The sequence below is a fragment of the Capsella rubella genome, unplaced genomic scaffold (assembly GCF_000375325.1).
Source record: "Capsella rubella cultivar Monte Gargano unplaced genomic scaffold, Caprub1_0 scaffold_5, whole genome shotgun sequence".
NCBI lineage: Eukaryota > Viridiplantae > Streptophyta > Magnoliopsida > Brassicales > Brassicaceae > Capsella > Capsella rubella.
In genome coordinates, this window is record NW_006238919.1 from 7,951,227 (window position 1) to 7,969,337 (window position 18,111).

Genomic DNA, 18,111 nt, shown 5'->3' on the forward strand with positions numbered 1-18,111 from the left:
CCCGTAAGTGTCGCCAGCCCTTTCATTTGAGACTCTAGTACACTTGTATTAATATCTTGGTCCCATAGTAAGATTCAATATAGGTTTTGATTTGGTTATAGACTCATACTTCGAGGTTTCTGATTTTTATTTTTATTGTTCATCATAATCAGTTTGTAGACATTACAAGCAGATAAATATGTCTGAAAGAAAACATAAATAGTCCCAAACACATCCACTCACACAGAGGCTTCTCACTCTCACTAACCTCTTTCTTCCCCAGTCAAAAGTGACTTGACCATCTTATCAGTCATACCTTCCGCAAATAGTAACAAATGTCCTGATCCAGAGATTTCATGGTACCGAATCCATGGCAGCTTTGAGATACATCGTTGAAGCTTCACTGGCACAAACTTATCCTCGTCGCCTTGCCATAGGTGAACGGAGCCATTGTTGTTCGGGAATGGATCTTGAATATCCAATGGACCGAATCCCCAGCTTGAAAATCCGACATTCAAATCTCGGTGTAGGCTTACATATTCACCTTGCTGTCTTACGTATGCCTGGAAAAACAAAGAATAAACTCAGCATTTCATTCAGAATCATCTTCTCATTGCAGAGGTACAAAACTTATGATATGGAAACGGAACCAAACTGCATGAGTGTGCTTACCCGATTTGGATTGACGAATCCAAGTTTAGACAAGATCTCCATGTCCTGACGAGAGAAAATAATGGGATTACCAGCAATCACATTGGAGATTGGGAACCATTTCTGAGAGTTCCACCAATATGTAAGCCAAGGAGCATAGTGAGCTACTCGAAGTGCCCATTGATCTGCAGGATACATAAGAGAGAACGCTTCTCTCGTTACGTCTTTAGGTAAGTTTCTCCACCAGTAGTTAATCGCAGGAGCTACAAGTACCGCCCCTGCTAACCTGTTAACAAAGTCCATAACCAAAAAAAAAAACCCACACTTCACAACACATCGTAGCCATTGTTTACAAGATCTCAATGTTAAAATCTATTCATTACATCGAATCATTTCAAACACAAACAAAGCCAACTCAAATGTAGTAGTACCTGTGAGGAATGTATTTAAGGCATGCCCATGTGACTCCACCACCCATGGAGAGACCAAAGAGATAAAATTTAGGTCCAAGTCCTAACCCATCAGCCAGCTCTTCTATGTCCAGTGCTATGCTTCTCGGCGAGCCATTCAGGTTAGGATCACTCTCTCCATAACCAGGACGGTCAAAAGACACAGTGTATATCCTCAATTCCTCCACAAGAGCCTTAAAAAATTATGCACAAAGACACCATTTTTACTCATTAGCTTTACCAAAGGCGCAAACTTTGACATTTATTCTACACTATCTATGATTTGGACAAAATGGGTGATCAGAGATTTGACCGGAAAACTTACCGGCGATAAGAAATGGGTGAAAGGCGAGTCGTGCATACAAGAATCAAAGCCATGGATAAATATGATCTTGAAGTTAGCTTCGTCTCTAGGGATTCCGAATTCCTTGTAAGCAAGATGTCTACCATCTCTCAATTTGATCCTCGGCGATGTCACGGCGACTCCTCCGGGAGAGCCAACGATTTTAGCCGGTGGTGGTTGGATTGATTGGTAAAGCCATGCCAAAGCTCCAACGAACGATACCAGTAGAATCGTTCTCAGATAACCTTCATACAATTTTGACTGTTCAGAGTGTTTTAACCAAATATATTACTTTCGGTAAAAATTATTGAAATAACCCCAAAGCAATTATTAACAAATGCATAGAACACAACACATATGCTTTAAAAGCTATTAAGTTGGTGTTACCAATAAACCATATCAACTTTATGAACTGAATCTATAGATTTATCCTTCGAAGTAAGATGAAAGTGGAACATAAACAAGAAGATGAGAAAGATGAAGAAAACAAAACCCAGATTGTAAAGTTACCAGAAGAATTAGAAGAACTTTGTTGAGTGTTGTTGTTTCTGGTGTGAGCTCTCGCAGAAGCTGCAGATTTCTTCTCCCTCTCTGTTCTTGTTTCATACATCTTCTCTCTTTCTCTTGAAATTTGTTTTTTTTTTCTCAAGAAAGAGAAGAGAGTGAGAAAAACCAAACAGCAATAGCAAAGTTTGGTCGAGGCAGTAAGCAAAGATCACACTTGCTTCTCTTTAGTCTTTATGATTTTTTGTCCTTATTTTATAGTTATACACACGAAAATTAAGAGACTTTCTTGATATTGCATGTATGTATTGGACGACTCAAAAGAGTGAAAAGAGGAACAACATCCAAAAAAACAATTTTTTTTCTTTATATTGCATGCATTGTGTATACAACTTTTCCTCTAGTAGTAAAATAAAATACCACTATCTCTCTCTTTCACAAAAAGTGTCATTAGTTTTATCTTATATTTTTAATTCATTTCTACATTAAATTTTCTAAATTTTCCATTTATATAAAATTAATTAAGCCATCAAACATTTATTAAACAGAGGCATATACGTATATATAATTAGATGATTTCTTTATTTGTGTGAATAGATAGAGTATATATATACTTAAAAGTTTTTCTTTTCTTGGATTTTGTCATTTATGTTTTTTATATATTAATGTCATCATCTGTTTTTGAGTAAATAAAGTTGTACCACATTACTGAATTAGAGTAGGGACAATAGTGATTTAAAGAGGATATTATTGGTGTGGTGTCTTCCAATACATATACACATTTATTGCTTATGACACATCTTATTTGAAAACATTTTGATGTAAAAGTTGGATATAATTTTAATAAATTCTATATATACAATAATTGACTAGTTTTTAAAATGTGAAAGTTTGATGATAACACCAAAAAAAACTTTGATTAGCTTTGACAAAATACTTATTTTTTAATTAGCCCGCATTCAAATAATTTATATACACGTCACAAAAATGACCCGACCCGTATTTAATGAGTACCGTACCCTAATCCGACTCATACCGGGTGGTTCTTTCTTATTTTTTGTGGTCGTTAACACAAGACCGGATAAGTTGAACAGATTCGCGACCGTTATTTATGTCTCACAGAGACAGAGAGAGATAGAGAGAAACAAAACAATGGCCACTGTGAAGATCTCTCTTTCTTTGGTTTCGTTATCACCATCTTCTTCTTCTTCTTCTTCAACTCAATCTAAGTTATCTCCGTCTTTCATCCCCAATGCGGCACGGACCAAGGCGGCGGCGAAGTTGCGATTCAGTGGTAAGTCCCTGAGATCAAAACCGTTTGTACACAGAGCATCTCGATCCGGAGGAATCACCTGCTCTGCTTCATCTTCTCCGGCGACTCTTCCTTCCGCTCTTCTCTTCGATTGCGATGGCGTTCTTGTTGATACTGAGAAGGACGGTCATCGGATCTCTTTCAACGACACTTTCAAAGAGGTTTCTGATAAGTTCTCCCTCGATTTGTATTCCTTAGTGTCTTTTTCTTCCTCAGGTGAAGATGAATTTTGAATCTTTTTTGCAGAGAGAATTAGGTGTTACTTGGGATGTTGAGTTATACGGCGAGCTGCTTAAAATCGGTGGTGGTAAAGAAAGGTATATATACCAAAATTTGAGTTGATGAAGTTATCAATTTTGTATCTTTGGATGAAAACTGGAGTGGCTCTGTTTTTTAGGATGACGGCGTATTTTAACAAGGTGGGTTGGCCAGATAAAGCTCCAAAAGATGAAGCAGAGAGGAAAGAGTTCATAGCTGGGCTGCACAAGCAGAAGACTGAGCTTTTCATGGTTCTTATCGAGAAAAAGCTGCTTCCGCTTCGCCCCGGTGTTGCAAAGTTAGTGTCACTTCTTATCTCCTAATGATCATCACTTGTTTTTTTTATCTCTTTGAGTTTGATTTTTAGTGTATGAAACTTTTAACACCAAACTTGGCTTTAATGATATAAGGCTAGCAGTTTTTTGTAAACATATAGATTGACATGTTGTGGTTTATTTTAGAAGTTTATTGATCTAGTAGGTTTAAGTTAAGTGAACCCTCTTGCTAAAAAAATTTGTAGGTTGGTTGATCAAGCTTTAACGAATGGAGTAAAAGTAGCTGTGTGCAGCACTTCAAATGAGAAGGCGGTATGATCAATCAGGTTCTACTACTTCAGTTTCCTGAGACTATAAGCACCATGATCATCATGAGTTTACTTAAACAAGACTACACACAGCACCGTTATTTACATGAATATGCGAGAATCGCCTAGCTTCAACGAATTGTATAATCTTTATTGAAAATGTGAATCTACTTTTGTCTCATTCTGGGCTGGTCTCAGGTTTCTGCTATAGTTTCATGCTTGCTTGGACCAGAAAAAGCCGAGAAAATCAAGATATTTGCTGGAGATGTAGTCCCGAAAAAGAAACCTGACCCGGTAATTAATTTACTCACCTTCCATCCTATCACAATAAGTTTTGCTTGCTTCATCTTGGTTAAAGACTGAGTTATGGAATTTTTGTGTCACAGGCCATCTACAACTTAGCAGCTGAAACCCTTGGAGTTGAACCCTCAAAGTAATTTTTTTTCACATGTAAAGGGAGCCACTTTAGTAAACTCTCTAAAGATTTGCTTTTGTGGCTGTGTAGGTGTGTTGTGGTTGAAGACAGTGGGATCGGGCTAGCAGCTGCAAAAGCTGCAGGAATGACTTGTATAGTTACAAAGAGTGGGTGAGTTTTATTAGAGAGAACCTCTTATAAGATATCATTCATATCAACCAGAAATAAAAATGATCATTCATCTTTGGATTTGTAGATACACCGCAGATGAAGATTTTGAGAAGGCAGATGCTGTTTTCGACTGCATTGGAGACCCTCCAGAAGAGAGATTTGATTTGGCATTCTGTGGAAGTCTTCTCCAGAAACAGTTCGTTAGTTAAAAAAGCACACAAACCACATTGACAAAATTGTATCTATCTCAATTCTCAACATTGGTATGTGTACAAGTGAAAAGTGTATCTATCATTATTCATGTAAAACCATATGATTCAATTACACGTTTATGAAATGAACGGTTTAAATATTTTGGGCTTTGTGAGTTTTGTTGGGTTTTACACCATTATTGCTGATTTCTATGTTAAATTGAAAGGTACAACAACAAACGCCGAAACACAAAGGCTAGTCTTTTATACTGAGACGACGTTAAAGTTCGTTCCTTTTTCTTTCTACAAATTTGTATCTAAATTTTGATGAATTGAGTTTTTTATCTCCATAAAAGCTACGAAATTGTTAAAGCTATGAAGCGATTCTTCAAGCCCATAGAGAAGGAGGGCTCAACAGCGGCTAAGAAACCATGCCTCTCGCCGGAAAAGCATGACGGAGAAGGAGATGGAGTTGGAGAAGAGAAGAACCAAAAAGAGCCGTCCAAGTTTGTGACGTGGAACGCTAATAGCTTTCTTCTTCGGGTGAAAAACAACTGGTCTGAGTTCTCTAAATTCGTCTCCGATTTCGACCCCGATGTCATCGCCATACAAGTGATTTCTTCTGCTTAATATTTTGTTTTTTTTTTTGGATTTATTGGGTCAATTCTGAGCAATGTAGGTAAATGTGCTTAGGTTTTTGTGTGTGGAGCTTAAAAATCATCCTAATCTTCTAGGGTTTTTGTTGAAGTGGTTTCAATTTTCTTGATGTATTTTGCTGACCTTTTTTTGGTGAAGGAAGGTAGTTTATGATGTAAAGAGATACTTTTGCTTGTTGTTTGTTTTGGTGAAGGAAGGTAGTTTGCTCAAATTTAGCTTTAAGTGTTGATCTTTTCAAGTCAATGGTTATAGCTGGTGGGAACATATGAGTTCTGTATAAGTTGATGGTTGCTTAAGATATTCGTTTGCTGTATAGTTTTCTAGTGCTACCAAAGTTAGGCTGCTTTATACATGCGTTGTTAGTATGTCAGATTTTGGGCTTTGGATTAATTCTAAATGTGAGTTCAACTTGTTGATGCAAATTCAGTTACTATTGACACTGCAAATGGTTAGAGCTAGTAGGTACAAAAGATTAGACTCTAATTTAATTTATTTGTGGCTACTGACTATGAAGGTGCTGTTAATTCTTTTAGTGTCATAGTATGTTTGTGGCCAGATTGCGAGCTTAGCGGTTGACTGTTTTCTTAATGTTAGGAAGTAAGAATGCCTGCTGCTGGTGGGAAGGGAAAACCTAAAATTCCTGAAGAGTTGAGCGATGACACAAAAGTTTTGCGTGAGGAAAAACAGGTACCATGGTTCTATATTGACTTGCTTGTTTTTTTCTGTTAATGTCTGTTTATAACATCAACGGAACAGAAAGTTTCAAAATATTTGATGCATTTGCGATTACTAGGAGATTTTGGTGTAGAAGTTAGAATTTAACATTGCAGTGGCATGGTTGAAGACAGATTTAGAAGAATGCTGGAGGAACAAATTCCCTTGTTGTTTGGATAAGGTTCAAGCTTGATAATAGTTCTAGAAAACTTAACTTCTTGTTTTAACTGCAGATTCTGTCACGGGCTCTCTCAAGTCCACCATTTGGAAATTATCAAGTTTGGTGGTCTCTTGCGGACTCGAAGTATGCAGGGACAGCTTTGTTAGTGAAAAAATGTTGCAAGCCCAAAAAAGTTTACTTTAACCTGGACAAATTAGGTATTTTTTTGATAACCTTGTTGCTTGTTCCTTATCTTTACAGGAATCTCTAGCACACTAGCAATATGAAACCATGTTTCTTTTATCTGTCTTATGGTTCTGCCAGTTTTTTACCTCAAAGTTTATGTACTTGGGAGAAATATTTCATTGCTAGATCTAATTGGTGACTAACTTATTACTTTTCATTGTCATGCAGCATCTAAACATGAACCTGATGGCCGTGTTATCTTAGCTGAATTTGAGACATTTCGTCTTTTGAATACGTATTCACCTAACAATGGTTGGAAAGAGGAGGAGAATTCGTTTCAGAGGAGAAGAAAATGGGACAAGAGGATTGTTGAGTTCCTAAACAGAACATCTGATAAACCTCTAATCTGGTGTGGCGACTTAAATGTCAGGTAATGAGGATGTTTTTTTCTACCTTATCTCTTGATATACTCCTTTATATAAGCACTTACAGAATTATAGATGAAAATTTGATGTTTCTTCGATTTGATTACATGCAGTCATGAGGAGATAGATGTTAGCCACCCTGAATTTTTCGCAACAGCAAAGCTTAATGGTTATGTTCCTCCAAACAAAGAGGTAAAGAATACCAGATTTTGTACGATTTATTCATTTTTATTATATATAGATTTATAGAAAAACAGAGCTGGGTCTCAATAAAGTTATGTTTCCGTCAGCCTTTGATATCTCTTCCTTTCTTGTCTCTACATCTGCATTGTGAACTTGTATCGTAGATGACTTTACTACACCTGAACCGAAAGCTTATCTATGAGATGGACTTTAGAATCATACAGTGACGACAGTGATTTTGAATCTTCTGATTATGCAGGACTGCGGACAGCCTGGATTTACACCATCTGAGAGAGGACGCTTTGGTGCAACTATGAAAGAGTAATGCATTATGTCTTTGCACTGCGAAGTCTTAGTACTTTCTAGAATAGAGATTAATTATAGTCACTGAACATCTGATTCTAAATTATATCCGTGGTTTTTGTTACAGAGGAAGGCTTGTTGATGCATACCGGTATCTACACAAGGAGCAAGACATGGAAAGTGGCTTCTCATGGTCGGGAAATCCCATTGGAAAGTGAGTAGATACTACATTATAGTTTTATTTCTCATGGCATGGAGTCCAGCACCTCTGCATGTTTCCAAAGATGTATATTGATTTTTTTTTGTTTAATTGCCATAGGTATCGGGGAAAGAGGATGAGGATCGACTATTTTCTTGTCTCTGAACAGCTCAAAGACCGTATAGTTGCTTGTAAGATGCACGGTCGTGGGATAGAGCTTGAAGGTGACATACACTAGATAAAAATATATAACGCCTGTTCATCACACAGATTTATAGAAGATTATTGTTTAGCTCTTTTGCAACAATTTGCTTCTTGATATGTTTCAGGTTTCTATGGGAGTGATCACTGTCCGGTTACACTCGAGTTTTCAAAGCCATCTTCAGAAACGGAACAGAACCAGGTTTCTAACTAAAAGACAAATCTTCCTCTGTATTAGAACATAAAGAGCTTATGTTGTCAGAGTTAAGCTTAGAAGATCTCTTAACTTCCTTTGCCGAGAGAGGCATTATAGATTAGGTTGATGTTATTGAGAGTGAGACACCTATTTGGCCTAGCTACCCTGAATCCTGATCATGAGCTATTAGAAGTACTTATACTTATTGTTGTGCTTATCTTAATACGCTTCATTTTCCAAAGAAATGTAGAGATAATTTTTAATTGTGAATCTTCATTTAATTATTTTTATCTTAATATGCTCATTTCCAAAGAGTAAGAGCTTTTTTTTTTGTTGGTGTAGTTTTAAGCATATTATACCCTTTGCTTTATTGCGTCGTCAGTGGTGGGTAGAGGCAACATTCGTTAAACCAAGGGCTCATATTCATATAATATCACATCTTTAGTCTTCAACCAAACAAAAAAAACCACAACTTTTATTATTCTCATTAATACAAAAAACAAAAATGTGTAATGACGAAGAAGATGTAATTATAAACTTTATAATCCATGGTAAATATTACTCTAAAAAATTGGGTATTTTCTTGGTCTTAAAAAAAGGAGTTTTTGAATGTGCAAACGGATTTACAGAGTGGACAAACAACAAATGTGTGTGTCGTCGAATCGAACTAATTAAATGGCAGAATCGTAAATGATAACAAAACCAGTGTCCTTTAAAGGAAATAAACCCTTGTTTACTCAGTAGTGTTCTTTACTTGTTTTAATACTGAGAAATCACAATCTCTTGCTCTGCCCCAAACCCCATCCCAACCCCCTTAAAAAAAAAATACAATCTTTTTTTCCTCTGTTTCTTTAATCCAATAAAAAACAGAGAGACCTAAGAAACGAGATCAAAGCCCGTCGTTTTTTTCGAGGAAAAGTGAATTGACCCTTTAAGAAAGTTCATCTATTGGCCGGAGAAATGGTGGAGACTCGTCGAATCTCTTAAAGATTTGTTTTTTTTTTCCTCTCTGCAAAATTTTTGTTCTCTGTTTATGCTCTGTAATGGCGTTTTAATTAGTAGTACCCATAAGCAGAGAGTGAAGCAATTTTGTAAGAAAGGTCTTTGTTTTGTTGCTTTGGGTGTGAGAGAGAGATATGGCGGTTTCAGAGCAGAGTCAAGACGTGTTTCCATGGCTTAAATCGTTGCCGGTTGCTCCAGAGTTTCGACCTACTTTAGCAGAGTTCCAAGATCCGATCGCTTACATTTTTAAGATCGAAGAAGAAGCTTCTAAGTACGGAATCTGCAAAATTTTGCCTCCAGTGCCTCCTCCTTCCAAGAAAACCTCGATTTCTAACCTCAACCGTTCTCTGGCGGCTCGAGCGGCGGCGAGGGTTCGTGACGGAGGCTTCGGCGCGTGTGATTATGACGGTGGTCCTACATTCGCCACACGCCAACAGCAGATCGGGTTTTGCCCTAGGAAACAGCGTCCGGTGCAGAGACCCGTGTGGCAGAGTGGAGAGGAGTACTCTTTTGGTGAGTTCGAGTTTAAAGCTAAGAGCTTTGAGAAGGCTTATCTCAAGAAATGTGGCAAAAAGAGTCAACTCTCTGCCCTAGAAATCGAAACCCTTTACTGGAGAGCCACAGTTGATAAACCCTTCTCTGTTGAGTATGCCAATGACATGCCTGGCTCGGCTTTTATCCCTCTGAGTCTGGCTGCTGCGAGGAGGAGAGAGTCCGGTGGTGATGGAGGAACAGTGGGTGAGACAGCTTGGAACATGAGGGCAATGGCTAGAGCCGAAGGATCACTGCTTAAGTTCATGAAGGAAGACATTCCTGGAGTTACATCTCCAATGGTTTATATTGCTATGATGTTTAGTTGGTTTGCTTGGCATGTGGAGGACCATGACCTTCACAGTCTTAATTACTTGCATATGGGGGCCAGTAAGACTTGGTATGGCGTGCCAAAGGAGGCTGCTCCGGCTTTTGAGGAGGTGGTTAGGGTTCATGGTTATGGTGGAGAGCTCAATCCTCTTGGTGAGTATCTTGTAAAGGTTAATTACTGTTAAGTGAGTGTGACTTATAGTTGCTCAATGTTTAAATTTCTTGTTCTGATTTTCGTTTGTGTTGTGTCTCTGTCTTTTTGTTTCTTTTAACTGTTTTTTTCCTCCAAAAGTTGGCGAGGGAAGTAGCTACTTATGTAGTGTATGGAAGAAAACTAAATGGTTATGCCTCTTATGTCGTATTCTTACCAGTGACATTTTCAACTCTTGGTGAGAAGACAACTGTGATGTCTCCTGAAGTATTTGTTAAAGCTGGAATACCATGTTGCAGGTAATGGTTTTTATGTTTGTGCTCTGTTCGTCTTATCATCTTGCTGTTCTCTTCTTTGGTCAGAAAATAAACTGTTAAGTGCTTCCATTTTATTCATCTCTCTTTTAAATTGATTTGGGAATCCAGGGGCACCATTTTTTCTCCTGGTTTTTTACTCAAGTGGTTTGTTTGTATCAGGTTAGTGCAAAATCCTGGAGAGTTCGTTGTCACCTTTCCAGGAGCTTATCATTCGGGGTTTAGTCATGGTGAGTAATCAACCTTTATTTAGTATCTTCAAGTTACTCCTCTCAAGACTTAATATGTTGAAATAATTTATATTATCCAAAAAACAATGTTGGGGGTTACAGGATTCAACTTTGGAGAAGCATCTAATATTGCTACTCCCCAGTGGTTAAGAATGGCGAAAGATGCTGCCATCCGGAGAGCTGCAATAAACTACCCTCCAATGGTTTCTCATCTCCAGCTACTATATGACTTTGCACTGGCTCTGGGTTCTAGGTACTCTTTCATTTTTATTTACACAATCCAACTTTTTAAGCTGCTTGAAGGGATCATATAAGGTATGGTTTACTCATTGCAGAGTGCCAACAAGCATCAACGCCAAACCACGGAGTTCTAGATTGAAAGATAAGAAAAGAAGCGAAGGAGAAAGATTGACCAAAAAGCTATTTGTTGATAACATTATCCGCAACAATGAATTACTCTATTCTCTCGGAAAAGGATCCCCAGTGGCCCTTCTCCCACAGAGTTCCTCGGATATATCAGTTTGTTCTGACTTGCGAATCGGATCCGATTTGAGAACTAACCAGGAAAGCCCAATCCAATTAAAGTCTGAGGACTTAAGTTGTGATAGTGTTATGGTCGGTCTCAATAACGGCTTAAAGGATACAGTTTCAGTGAAAGAAAAGTTTACATCTTTATGTGAAAGGAACAGAAATCATCTGGCAAGCAGGGGAAAGGAAACTCAAGAAACTCTGTCTGATACTGAAGGGAGGAATAATGCTGGAGCTGTTGGGCTTTCTGATCAAAGGCTTTTCTCTTGTGTTACATGTGGAGTCTTAAGCTTTGATTGTGTAGGTATTGTTCAACCTAAAGAAGCATCAGCTGGATATATCATGTCTGCAAATAGTAGCTTCTTCAACGATTGGACAGCTGCTTCCGGATCTGCAAATCGTGGCCAGGATGCAAGATCACTTCATCTGCGTAAGTTCCAAATCGCACTCCCTTTCAATTGCTGCTTTTTAGCATTTATCTTAACTTTGTTTCATCATGCAGAAAGCACGGAAAAGGATGATGTAAATTACTTCTCCAATGTTCCAGTTCAGACTGGCCATCAAAGAACTTTAACAACTTCCCTTACAAACGCGCATAAAGATAATGGTGCTCTTGGGCTGTTGGCTTCAGCATATGGAGACTCTTCTGATTCCGAGGAAGATGATAACAAAGGTTTTGATGCCTCTAATTTGGAAGGGGAAAGAAAAAAGTATGATCAAGAAAGTGCTTGTGCATTTAAAGCATCATCTTTTGATACAGATGGGAATGAGGAGGCCAGAGATGGTCAAACTTCTGATTTTAACAGCCAGAGACTTACCAGCAAACAGAATAGTTTAAGCAAATGCGGAATTTCATCACTTCTGGAAATAACTTTACCATTCATTCCAAGATCTGATGATGATCCCTGTCGGTTGCACGTGTTTTGTCTTGAGCATGCTGCAGAAGTGGAACAGCAACTTCGTTCTATTGGGGGGATTCATATAATGTTACTATGCCATCCAGGTAACAATAAACCTACAAGATTCCTTTTTACTAGTCTTGTGACATTGTTCTTTATCAATTATGCAAAAAGCTTGAGTCAGTTTCATCATTTAGACGCACAATCTTTGCAGAGTACCCAAGGATAGAGGCTGAAGCAAAGATAGTTGCCGAGGAGTTTGCCATCAATCATGAATGGAATGATACTGAATTCAGGAATGTTACCCGAGAGGATGAGGAAACGATTCAGGCAGCATTAGATAATGTTGAAGCTAAGGGTGGTAACAGTGATTGGACCGTAAAATTGGGTATTAACCTTTCTTACAGCGCTTTTCTCAGTCGCTCTCCTCTGTACAGTAAGCAGATGCCTTACAACTCCGTCATATACAATGTGTTCGGTCGCAGCTCTACGGCAGTGAGCTCACTCTCAAAGCCTGAAGTATCTGGTAGAAGATCTTCCAGGCAGAGGAAATATGTTGTTGGAAAATGGTGTGGTAAGGTTTGGATGTCGCATCAGGTACTTTTAACTAACCAGAAACCATACTAATTCAGACATTAGTACACTTCTGTTTCTCCTTGGTTTTGTTATAATTAAGACTGCTTTTCTTTTCTCTCTTCAGGTGCATCCCTTTTTGCTTGAGGAGGACTTAGAGGGGGAAGAATCTGAAAGAAGTTGTCCTCTCCGAGCTGCTATGGATGAGGATGTCACTGGAAAGAGATTGTTTTCTTGTAATGTTTCTAGAGATGCAGCCACAATGTTTGGAAGGAAGTATTGTCGGAAGAGAAAGATAAGAGCAAAGGCTGTGCCACGCAAGAAGCTTACTGCTTTTAAGAGGGAAGATGGAGTTTCTGATGACACATCAGAAGATCATTCTTATAAGCAGCAATGGAGGGCTTCGGGGAATGAAGAAGAGTCTTATTTTGAGACAGGGCACACAGCTTCTGGTGATTCGTCAAATCAAATGTCTGATCAGGGCAAGGAGATTGTCAGACATAAAGGTTATAATGGATTTGAGTCAGATGATGAGGTTTCAGACCGTTCACTTGGAGAAGAATATACTGTAAGGGAATGTGCAGTTTCAGAAAGCTCAATGGAGAATGGCTTTCAGCCATATAGAGAGAAGCAGGCAATGTATGATGATAATGATGATGATGGAGATGATGATGATGATGATGATATGTACAGGCACCCTAGGGGGATTCCAAGGAGCAAACGGAGTAAAGTTATTAGGAATCCAGTTTCATATGATTCAGAAGAAAATGACGTTTATCAGCAAAGGGGACGAAGAGTATCGAGAAGTAGTAGGCAAGCAAATCGGATGGGTGGTGAGTATGATTCAGCAGAGAATTCTTTCGAGGAACTAGATTTTTGCACTACAGGGAAAAGGCAAACCAGGTCCACAGCCAAAAGAAAAGCAAAAACCGAGACAGTTCAGAGTCCAAGAGACACAAAAGGTCGCTCTTTGCAAGAATTTGCATCTGGAAAGAAGATTGAAGAATTGGATTCATACATGGAGGGACCTAGCACACGGCTTCGGCTGAGAAATCAAAAGCCATCAAGAGGGTCTTTTGAATCTAAACCAAAGAAGGTTGGTAAGAAGAGAAGTAGTAATGCTTCCTTTTCCAGAGCTGCAAGTGAAGAATATGTGCAGGAAGATGAAGAAGCAGAAGCAGAGAATGAGGAAGAGGAATGCACAGGGTACCAATGTGACATGGAGGGTTGCACAATGAGTTTCAATACAGAAAAACAGTTGGCTTTGCATAAAAGAAACATCTGCCCTGTTAAAGGCTGTGGTAAAAACTTCTTTTCACACAAGTATTTGGTGCAACACCAGCGTGTTCACTCAGATGACCGTCCTCTGAAATGTCCATGGAAGGGGTGTAAGATGACGTTCAAGTGGGCTTGGTCTAGAACCGAGCACATAAGGGTTCACACAGGCGCTAGGCCTTATGTTTGCGCTGAACCGGGTTGTGGTCAGACATTCCGGTTTGTCTCAGATTTTAGTCGGCACAAAAGGAAGACTGGTCATTCGGTTAAGAAGACGAAGAAAAGATAATCTAGGCTCTGAAATGGAACCTATCATGAAGAGATAACTCCATTGATCTACTAGAAGAAAATTGGATTTGTAGGGATTTTAAGGGTTTTCTTAGTATGTACGTCTCTCTGGTTCTTTGTCAGTGGAAGTCTTAACTCTGGGAAGAGCCATCCATTGTTTCAGTTTCGGACAGATTCTCTCTATCTCTCTCTCACTCTCTCTCTCTCTATCTATCTCTTTGTTTGTATTCCCTGTAACAATATCCTGGTGTAGGAAACTATTGCGTTCACGTTAAGATGATATTTTTATGATTAGACATTAAAAAAGGCCAAATCTCGGCTTTCATAACAAAATCTTGTCGTTGTTTGGATATTGTTTGCTTGGTCTCTCTTCTCGTTACATAAAATCTCCCATGCGCACTAGCAATCTGAAACAACCTTGTTAATGTCTCTCTGTTTCTTAATATGGTTCTTGACCTGAAAGAGGAGTAGAAACATAGCTAGATCATGAAGTCTCTAAGCATATTATCTAGTGAATCTCAATCTCTTATAAATTTTGATAATTTGATAATTGATATCGCCATGGACTTCAATATCATATGACCTTTGATAAAGAAAGACTCAACATACCAAATTGCTAGTCAAACATTCAGATCTGTCTCTGACTTGAGCCGGCATAAACGGAAGACAGGTCATTCAGTCAAAAGGACCAAGATTTTTAGGCCTTAACATGGAATCTAATCTTATATCATATAGAGATTTTGATCCATTCGGGTTTAATTTAGTCAATGTCTTAACAGTTGGAAAACATCCATTTTAGTTGCGTAACAGAGTCTGTCTTCTTAAATCTTGACTGTTGAATTTGAGTCTATAACAACAATTCTGGTTGATAAAATAAAAGGGGCTGCTTGTTCAATTAGAAAACTTCAGGTGTATTTGATCATGAAATCTTGAAACTATGGACTTGACTACAAAATTAATTGGAAATATCTGAAACGCATAATCTTATAAAAACTGTGCATGTAAAAGTGTGTAAACTATTGGGAACTTGTCAACATATTAAAGCAACGGTTTCTTTTGGGATTCGCATTCGTGACGTTATTAGTTGTTAGACGACAATAACATAAATATTTACACACAAAAAAAAAAAAAAAGGAAACAACTTTATTCTTCTTCTTCTTCTTCAATTCCTCCCTGAAATTAGGGTTTCTTTTTGTTTTGTAATGTGAATTGTAAGAACCTTAACAAAAAATGGTAAATTCCGAAGAAATGGAAGATGGGTTTGACCCAAAACCTGTTTCTCGACCTTCCTCCGGTGACTCATCTGCTGGTCGATCTCTCTCTGATCTTAATCACGCGGCGGAGGAGGACTTGAGTGACCGGTTTAAGAATGTGGGTTTGAAGGAAGTTAGGAAAGAGCAGAGTGAGACGATGATGAGCGTCTCCGAGGGAAATGGAGGTTTAGATTCGAATGCAGTAGTCACCAACCAGGAACAAGAAGAAGATGGAGATGGCTATGGTTGTGTTTACGGTGATGGTGATGGTTGGAGTGAGAACGAGAGTGAGGAGAACGAAGCTGTGTATCCAGTGAGGCCAGGAGCAGAGGATTGCTCGTTTTATATGAGAACAGGGAGCTGCAAATTCGGATCGAGTTGCAAATTCAATCATCCTCTTTCGAGAAAAATCCAAGTAAAACTTCACTTCTCACACTCATTTCTCCTACGCTTTTGTATTTTCTCTTTGTTTTGCACGGTTGCTTCTGACAAGGACATTGGTTCTTAATTGTGTTTTTTAATTGTTCTTAGAGAAGATTTGTTTATAAAGATACTTAATTTTTTAATCAGTGGCACATGCTTATATGTATCTCTGTGACTGTGAGTAATTAGTGCTGCTATGTGCTTCGTTGCTATACCAAAAGGATAAAGCTTTATTTTGTTTTTGCTTTCTGATGGAACCAATCTATGGTCAAAAGTATTAAGGGATCAAAAGTATTGAAAACTTAGAGCTTTTATTTTCGTTTAATGATGGTTCATTGTTTTGAAGATTGCTAGGGATAATAAAGTAAGGGAAAAGGAAGAGGATGGTGATAAACTGAGACTAATAGATTGCAAGGTTGATTGACTTCTCTTTTTAACCTTGTTACATGCTCTTATCATGTATCAGACAGTTGTTTTCTGAAGTTTCATTGTGTTGTCTTGATCTGCATTTGCAACGCTTTTTAAAGTTTCTGTTTAAGTCTCCCTTTGTCTTTGTTTTTTTCCAATGTAAGTTACTGATATTCAGTTCATGTGCTCCAATTCCTTGCATGAGGTTTACAGTATTACTTTCGGACTGGAGGTTGCAAATATGGAGAAAGTTGTAGATTCAACCATACCAAATCAAAGTCTTGTCTGGCCTCAGTACCCGAGCTTAACTTCCTCGGCCTTCCTATCAGACTGGTATTGCCATTTCATTGATACTTATGGCTATTTTATGACATTCTGTTGCTATTCTTTTCAAAGCTATATTAATGATGCTAACCATTGGCAGGGAGAAGTAGAATGCCCATACTACATGCGCAATGGCTCCTGCAAATTTGGAGCTGAGTGCAAATTTAATCATCCTGATCCTACAACCATAGGAGGAACCGACTCCCCATCATTTCACAGTAATAATGGTGTATCCGCTGGATCTTTTTCTCCAAAGTCCACATTCCAAGCAAGTTCAGCTTCTTGGTCTTCACCGAGGCATGCAAATGGTTCTACGCCTTTTATTCCAGTCATGCTGTCACAAACTCATGGAGTTCCATCTCAAACTCCGGAGTGGAATGGCTATCAGGTAGTAAGTACTTTAGCCCTGGATCTTTATAATATCTATTTTTATTCGATTTATCTACAATGATTTTATCTTGTCTTTTATATTTGCTTAGGCTTCTGTGTATTCATCAGAAAGGGGTGTGTTTTCTTCCTCCAACATAAGTATGTTATCACAATACCATCATCAAATGCCTGCCGAAGAATTTCCAGAGCGTCCTGACCAACCTGAGTGCAGTTATTATATTAAGACCGGGGACTGTAAGTTCAAATTCAATTGCAAATACCATCATCCTAAAAATCGATTGCCGAAACTGCCTCCTTATGCTCTCAATGACAAGGGATTACCCCTTAGACCTGTAAGTTCGTTTTTTCTTTCTTCTGTATTAGAAAGTTGCGGCCTATTTATTGATTCTTTAATGTTTGATATACTCTTTGACTCTTTGTAATATCCCTAATCTATCTCTCGGGTTTTGACTGATTGCTTGACTGAAATACAGGATCAAAACATCTGCACTCACTACAGCCGGTATGGCATTTGCAAATTCGGACCAGCTTGTAGATTCGACCATTCTGCCCAGCTGCCTTATCCGACAGGAAACTCCCAGACCATTGTAGAACCTTCTCAGGTCGGTGCAAATGGGGATGAAACTGACGGTTGGAATTGACAACCAAACTTTCAGGAACTTATATAATTGACACCTTTTGTCTCTATCATGGGTTTGAAATTTCATAACAAAACGTTTAGGTAAATTATACAATCCAAACAGTATCTATGTCGCAAGCCTATCCTCAATGCGTTTGACAAGTTTTTACCAAGGAGCTTTGAAATCTGTAACTACCCTTTGACTCTTGAGGTTAAATGGAGCCTGCTTGTTACTTTCATTGGTTGTTTACTTGTTTGAATGAAACCTAATTTCTAAATTTAACCATGGTTGGTTCATATTGAATGTGATGGGAGCTAAACCCTGGAACAGAGTTGCTCCAGGGTTATCTGCTGAAGCTGCAATTAGACCTTATAGATTAAAAGTTTTGGAACCTGAGGGATTTGAATGTTTGCTATGTCTCAAGGCCACGGGTTGGCTTTAAGTAATCATATAATATTATCTTTTATGCAGTATGACATGCCTACAAGGGAC

At 38.4% G+C, this 18,111-nt stretch overlaps 5 protein-coding genes across 8 annotated transcripts; 4 read left to right on the plus strand and 1 right to left on the minus strand.

Annotated features, from left to right (window-relative positions):
* Positions 1-106: 106 nt before the first annotated feature.
* Positions 107-2,143, minus strand: LOC17885669. Its single transcript, XM_006291237.2, has 5 exons — positions 1,933-2,143; positions 1,405-1,667; positions 1,062-1,273; positions 652-916; positions 107-542 (listed from the first exon to the last, which is right to left on the minus strand). Exons 1-5 carry the CDS (start codon positions 2,030-2,032, stop codon positions 243-245), a joined length of 1,140 nt encoding a protein of 379 aa, XP_006291299.1. The 5' UTR covers positions 2,033-2,143; the 3' UTR covers positions 107-242.
* Positions 2,144-3,044: 901 nt separating this feature from the next.
* LOC17885881 (CBBY-like protein) lies at positions 3,045-5,017 on the plus strand. The gene is made up of 8 exons (XM_006291361.2): positions 3,045-3,399; positions 3,485-3,555; positions 3,636-3,794; positions 4,017-4,083; positions 4,278-4,373; positions 4,466-4,512; positions 4,585-4,665; positions 4,751-5,017. The coding sequence occupies exons 1-8, from the start codon at positions 3,079-3,081 to the stop codon at positions 4,872-4,874; spliced, it is 966 nt and encodes a 321-aa protein (XP_006291423.2). The 5' UTR covers positions 3,045-3,078; the 3' UTR covers positions 4,875-5,017.
* An 84-nt stretch (positions 5,018-5,101) lies between these two features.
* LOC17885997 (DNA-(apurinic or apyrimidinic site) lyase) lies at positions 5,102-8,534 on the plus strand. Of its 2 annotated transcripts, XM_023782673.1 has the most exons (10): positions 5,102-5,468; positions 6,108-6,200; positions 6,461-6,605; positions 6,802-7,003; positions 7,112-7,190; positions 7,441-7,502; positions 7,612-7,698; positions 7,804-7,907; positions 8,013-8,086; positions 8,423-8,534. In XM_023782673.1, exons 1-10 carry the CDS (start codon positions 5,232-5,234, stop codon positions 8,426-8,428), a joined length of 1,089 nt encoding a protein of 362 aa, XP_023638441.1. In that variant the 5' UTR covers positions 5,102-5,231; the 3' UTR covers positions 8,429-8,534. The 2 variants fall into 2 exon arrangements, with proteins under 2 accessions (XP_023638441.1, XP_006291353.1); XM_006291291.2 differs by lacking the exon at positions 8,423-8,534 and having other exon boundaries at positions 5,103-5,468; positions 8,013-8,376.
* A 346-nt stretch (positions 8,535-8,880) lies between these two features.
* On the plus strand, positions 8,881-14,551 carry LOC17886743 (lysine-specific demethylase REF6). Its single transcript, XM_023782118.1, has 8 exons — positions 8,881-10,096; positions 10,315-10,393; positions 10,571-10,638; positions 10,741-10,891; positions 10,974-11,596; positions 11,669-12,169; positions 12,280-12,662; positions 12,766-14,551. Exons 1-8 carry the CDS (start codon positions 9,217-9,219, stop codon positions 14,200-14,202), a joined length of 4,122 nt encoding a protein of 1,373 aa, XP_023637886.1. The 5' UTR covers positions 8,881-9,216; the 3' UTR covers positions 14,203-14,551.
* Positions 14,552-15,328: 777 nt separating this feature from the next.
* On the plus strand, positions 15,329-17,901 carry LOC17885903 (zinc finger CCCH domain-containing protein 43). Of its 3 annotated transcripts, none has more exons than XM_023782565.1 (6): positions 15,329-15,869; positions 16,224-16,292; positions 16,499-16,618; positions 16,710-17,000; positions 17,089-17,331; positions 17,473-17,901. In XM_023782565.1, exons 1-6 carry the CDS (start codon positions 15,432-15,434, stop codon positions 17,638-17,640), a joined length of 1,329 nt encoding a protein of 442 aa, XP_023638333.1. In that variant the 5' UTR covers positions 15,329-15,431; the 3' UTR covers positions 17,641-17,901. The 3 variants fall into 3 exon arrangements, with proteins under 3 accessions (XP_023638333.1, XP_006291144.1, XP_023638334.1); XM_006291082.2 differs by having other exon boundaries at positions 15,330-15,869; positions 16,710-16,997; XM_023782566.1 differs by lacking the exon at positions 16,224-16,292 and having other exon boundaries at positions 15,330-15,869.
* The last annotated feature ends 210 nt before the right edge of the window (positions 17,902-18,111 follow it).

Coding starts and splice junctions, on each gene's coding strand:
- LOC17885669 (XM_006291237.2), bottom strand. CDS start 2,032: ATGTATGAAACAAGAACAGAGAGGGAGAAGAAATCTGCAGCTTCTGCG. Junction 1,274..1,404: donor TCACCCATTTCTTATCGCCG/GTAAGTTTTCCG, acceptor TAATTTTTTAAG/GCTCTTGTGGAGGAATTGAG. Junction 917..1,061: donor CTTAAATACATTCCTCACAG/GTACTACTACAT, acceptor CTTTGTTAACAG/GTTAGCAGGGGCGGTACTTG.
- LOC17885881 (XM_006291361.2), top strand. CDS start 3,079: ATGGCCACTGTGAAGATCTCTCTTTCTTTGGTTTCGTTATCACCATCT. Junction 4,374..4,465: donor CGAAAAAGAAACCTGACCCG/GTAATTAATTTA, acceptor TTTGTGTCACAG/GCCATCTACAACTTAGCAGC. Junction 4,513..4,584: donor CTTGGAGTTGAACCCTCAAA/GTAATTTTTTTT, acceptor GTGGCTGTGTAG/GTGTGTTGTGGTTGAAGACA.
- LOC17885997 (XM_006291291.2), top strand. CDS start 5,232: ATGAAGCGATTCTTCAAGCCCATAGAGAAGGAGGGCTCAACAGCGGCT. Junction 5,469..6,107: donor CCGATGTCATCGCCATACAA/GTGATTTCTTCT, acceptor TCTTAATGTTAG/GAAGTAAGAATGCCTGCTGC. Junction 6,606..6,801: donor CTTTAACCTGGACAAATTAG/GTATTTTTTTGA, acceptor ATTGTCATGCAG/CATCTAAACATGAACCTGAT.
- LOC17886743 (XM_023782118.1), top strand. CDS start 9,217: ATGGCGGTTTCAGAGCAGAGTCAAGACGTGTTTCCATGGCTTAAATCG. Junction 11,597..11,668: donor TGCAAGATCACTTCATCTGC/GTAAGTTCCAAA, acceptor TTCATCATGCAG/AAAGCACGGAAAAGGATGAT. Junction 12,170..12,279: donor AATGTTACTATGCCATCCAG/GTAACAATAAAC, acceptor CAATCTTTGCAG/AGTACCCAAGGATAGAGGCT.
- LOC17885903 (XM_023782565.1), top strand. CDS start 15,432: ATGGTAAATTCCGAAGAAATGGAAGATGGGTTTGACCCAAAACCTGTT. Junction 15,870..16,223: donor CTCTTTCGAGAAAAATCCAA/GTAAAACTTCAC, acceptor ATTGTTTTGAAG/ATTGCTAGGGATAATAAAGT. Junction 16,293..16,498: donor TGAGACTAATAGATTGCAAG/GTTGATTGACTT, acceptor TGAGGTTTACAG/TATTACTTTCGGACTGGAGG.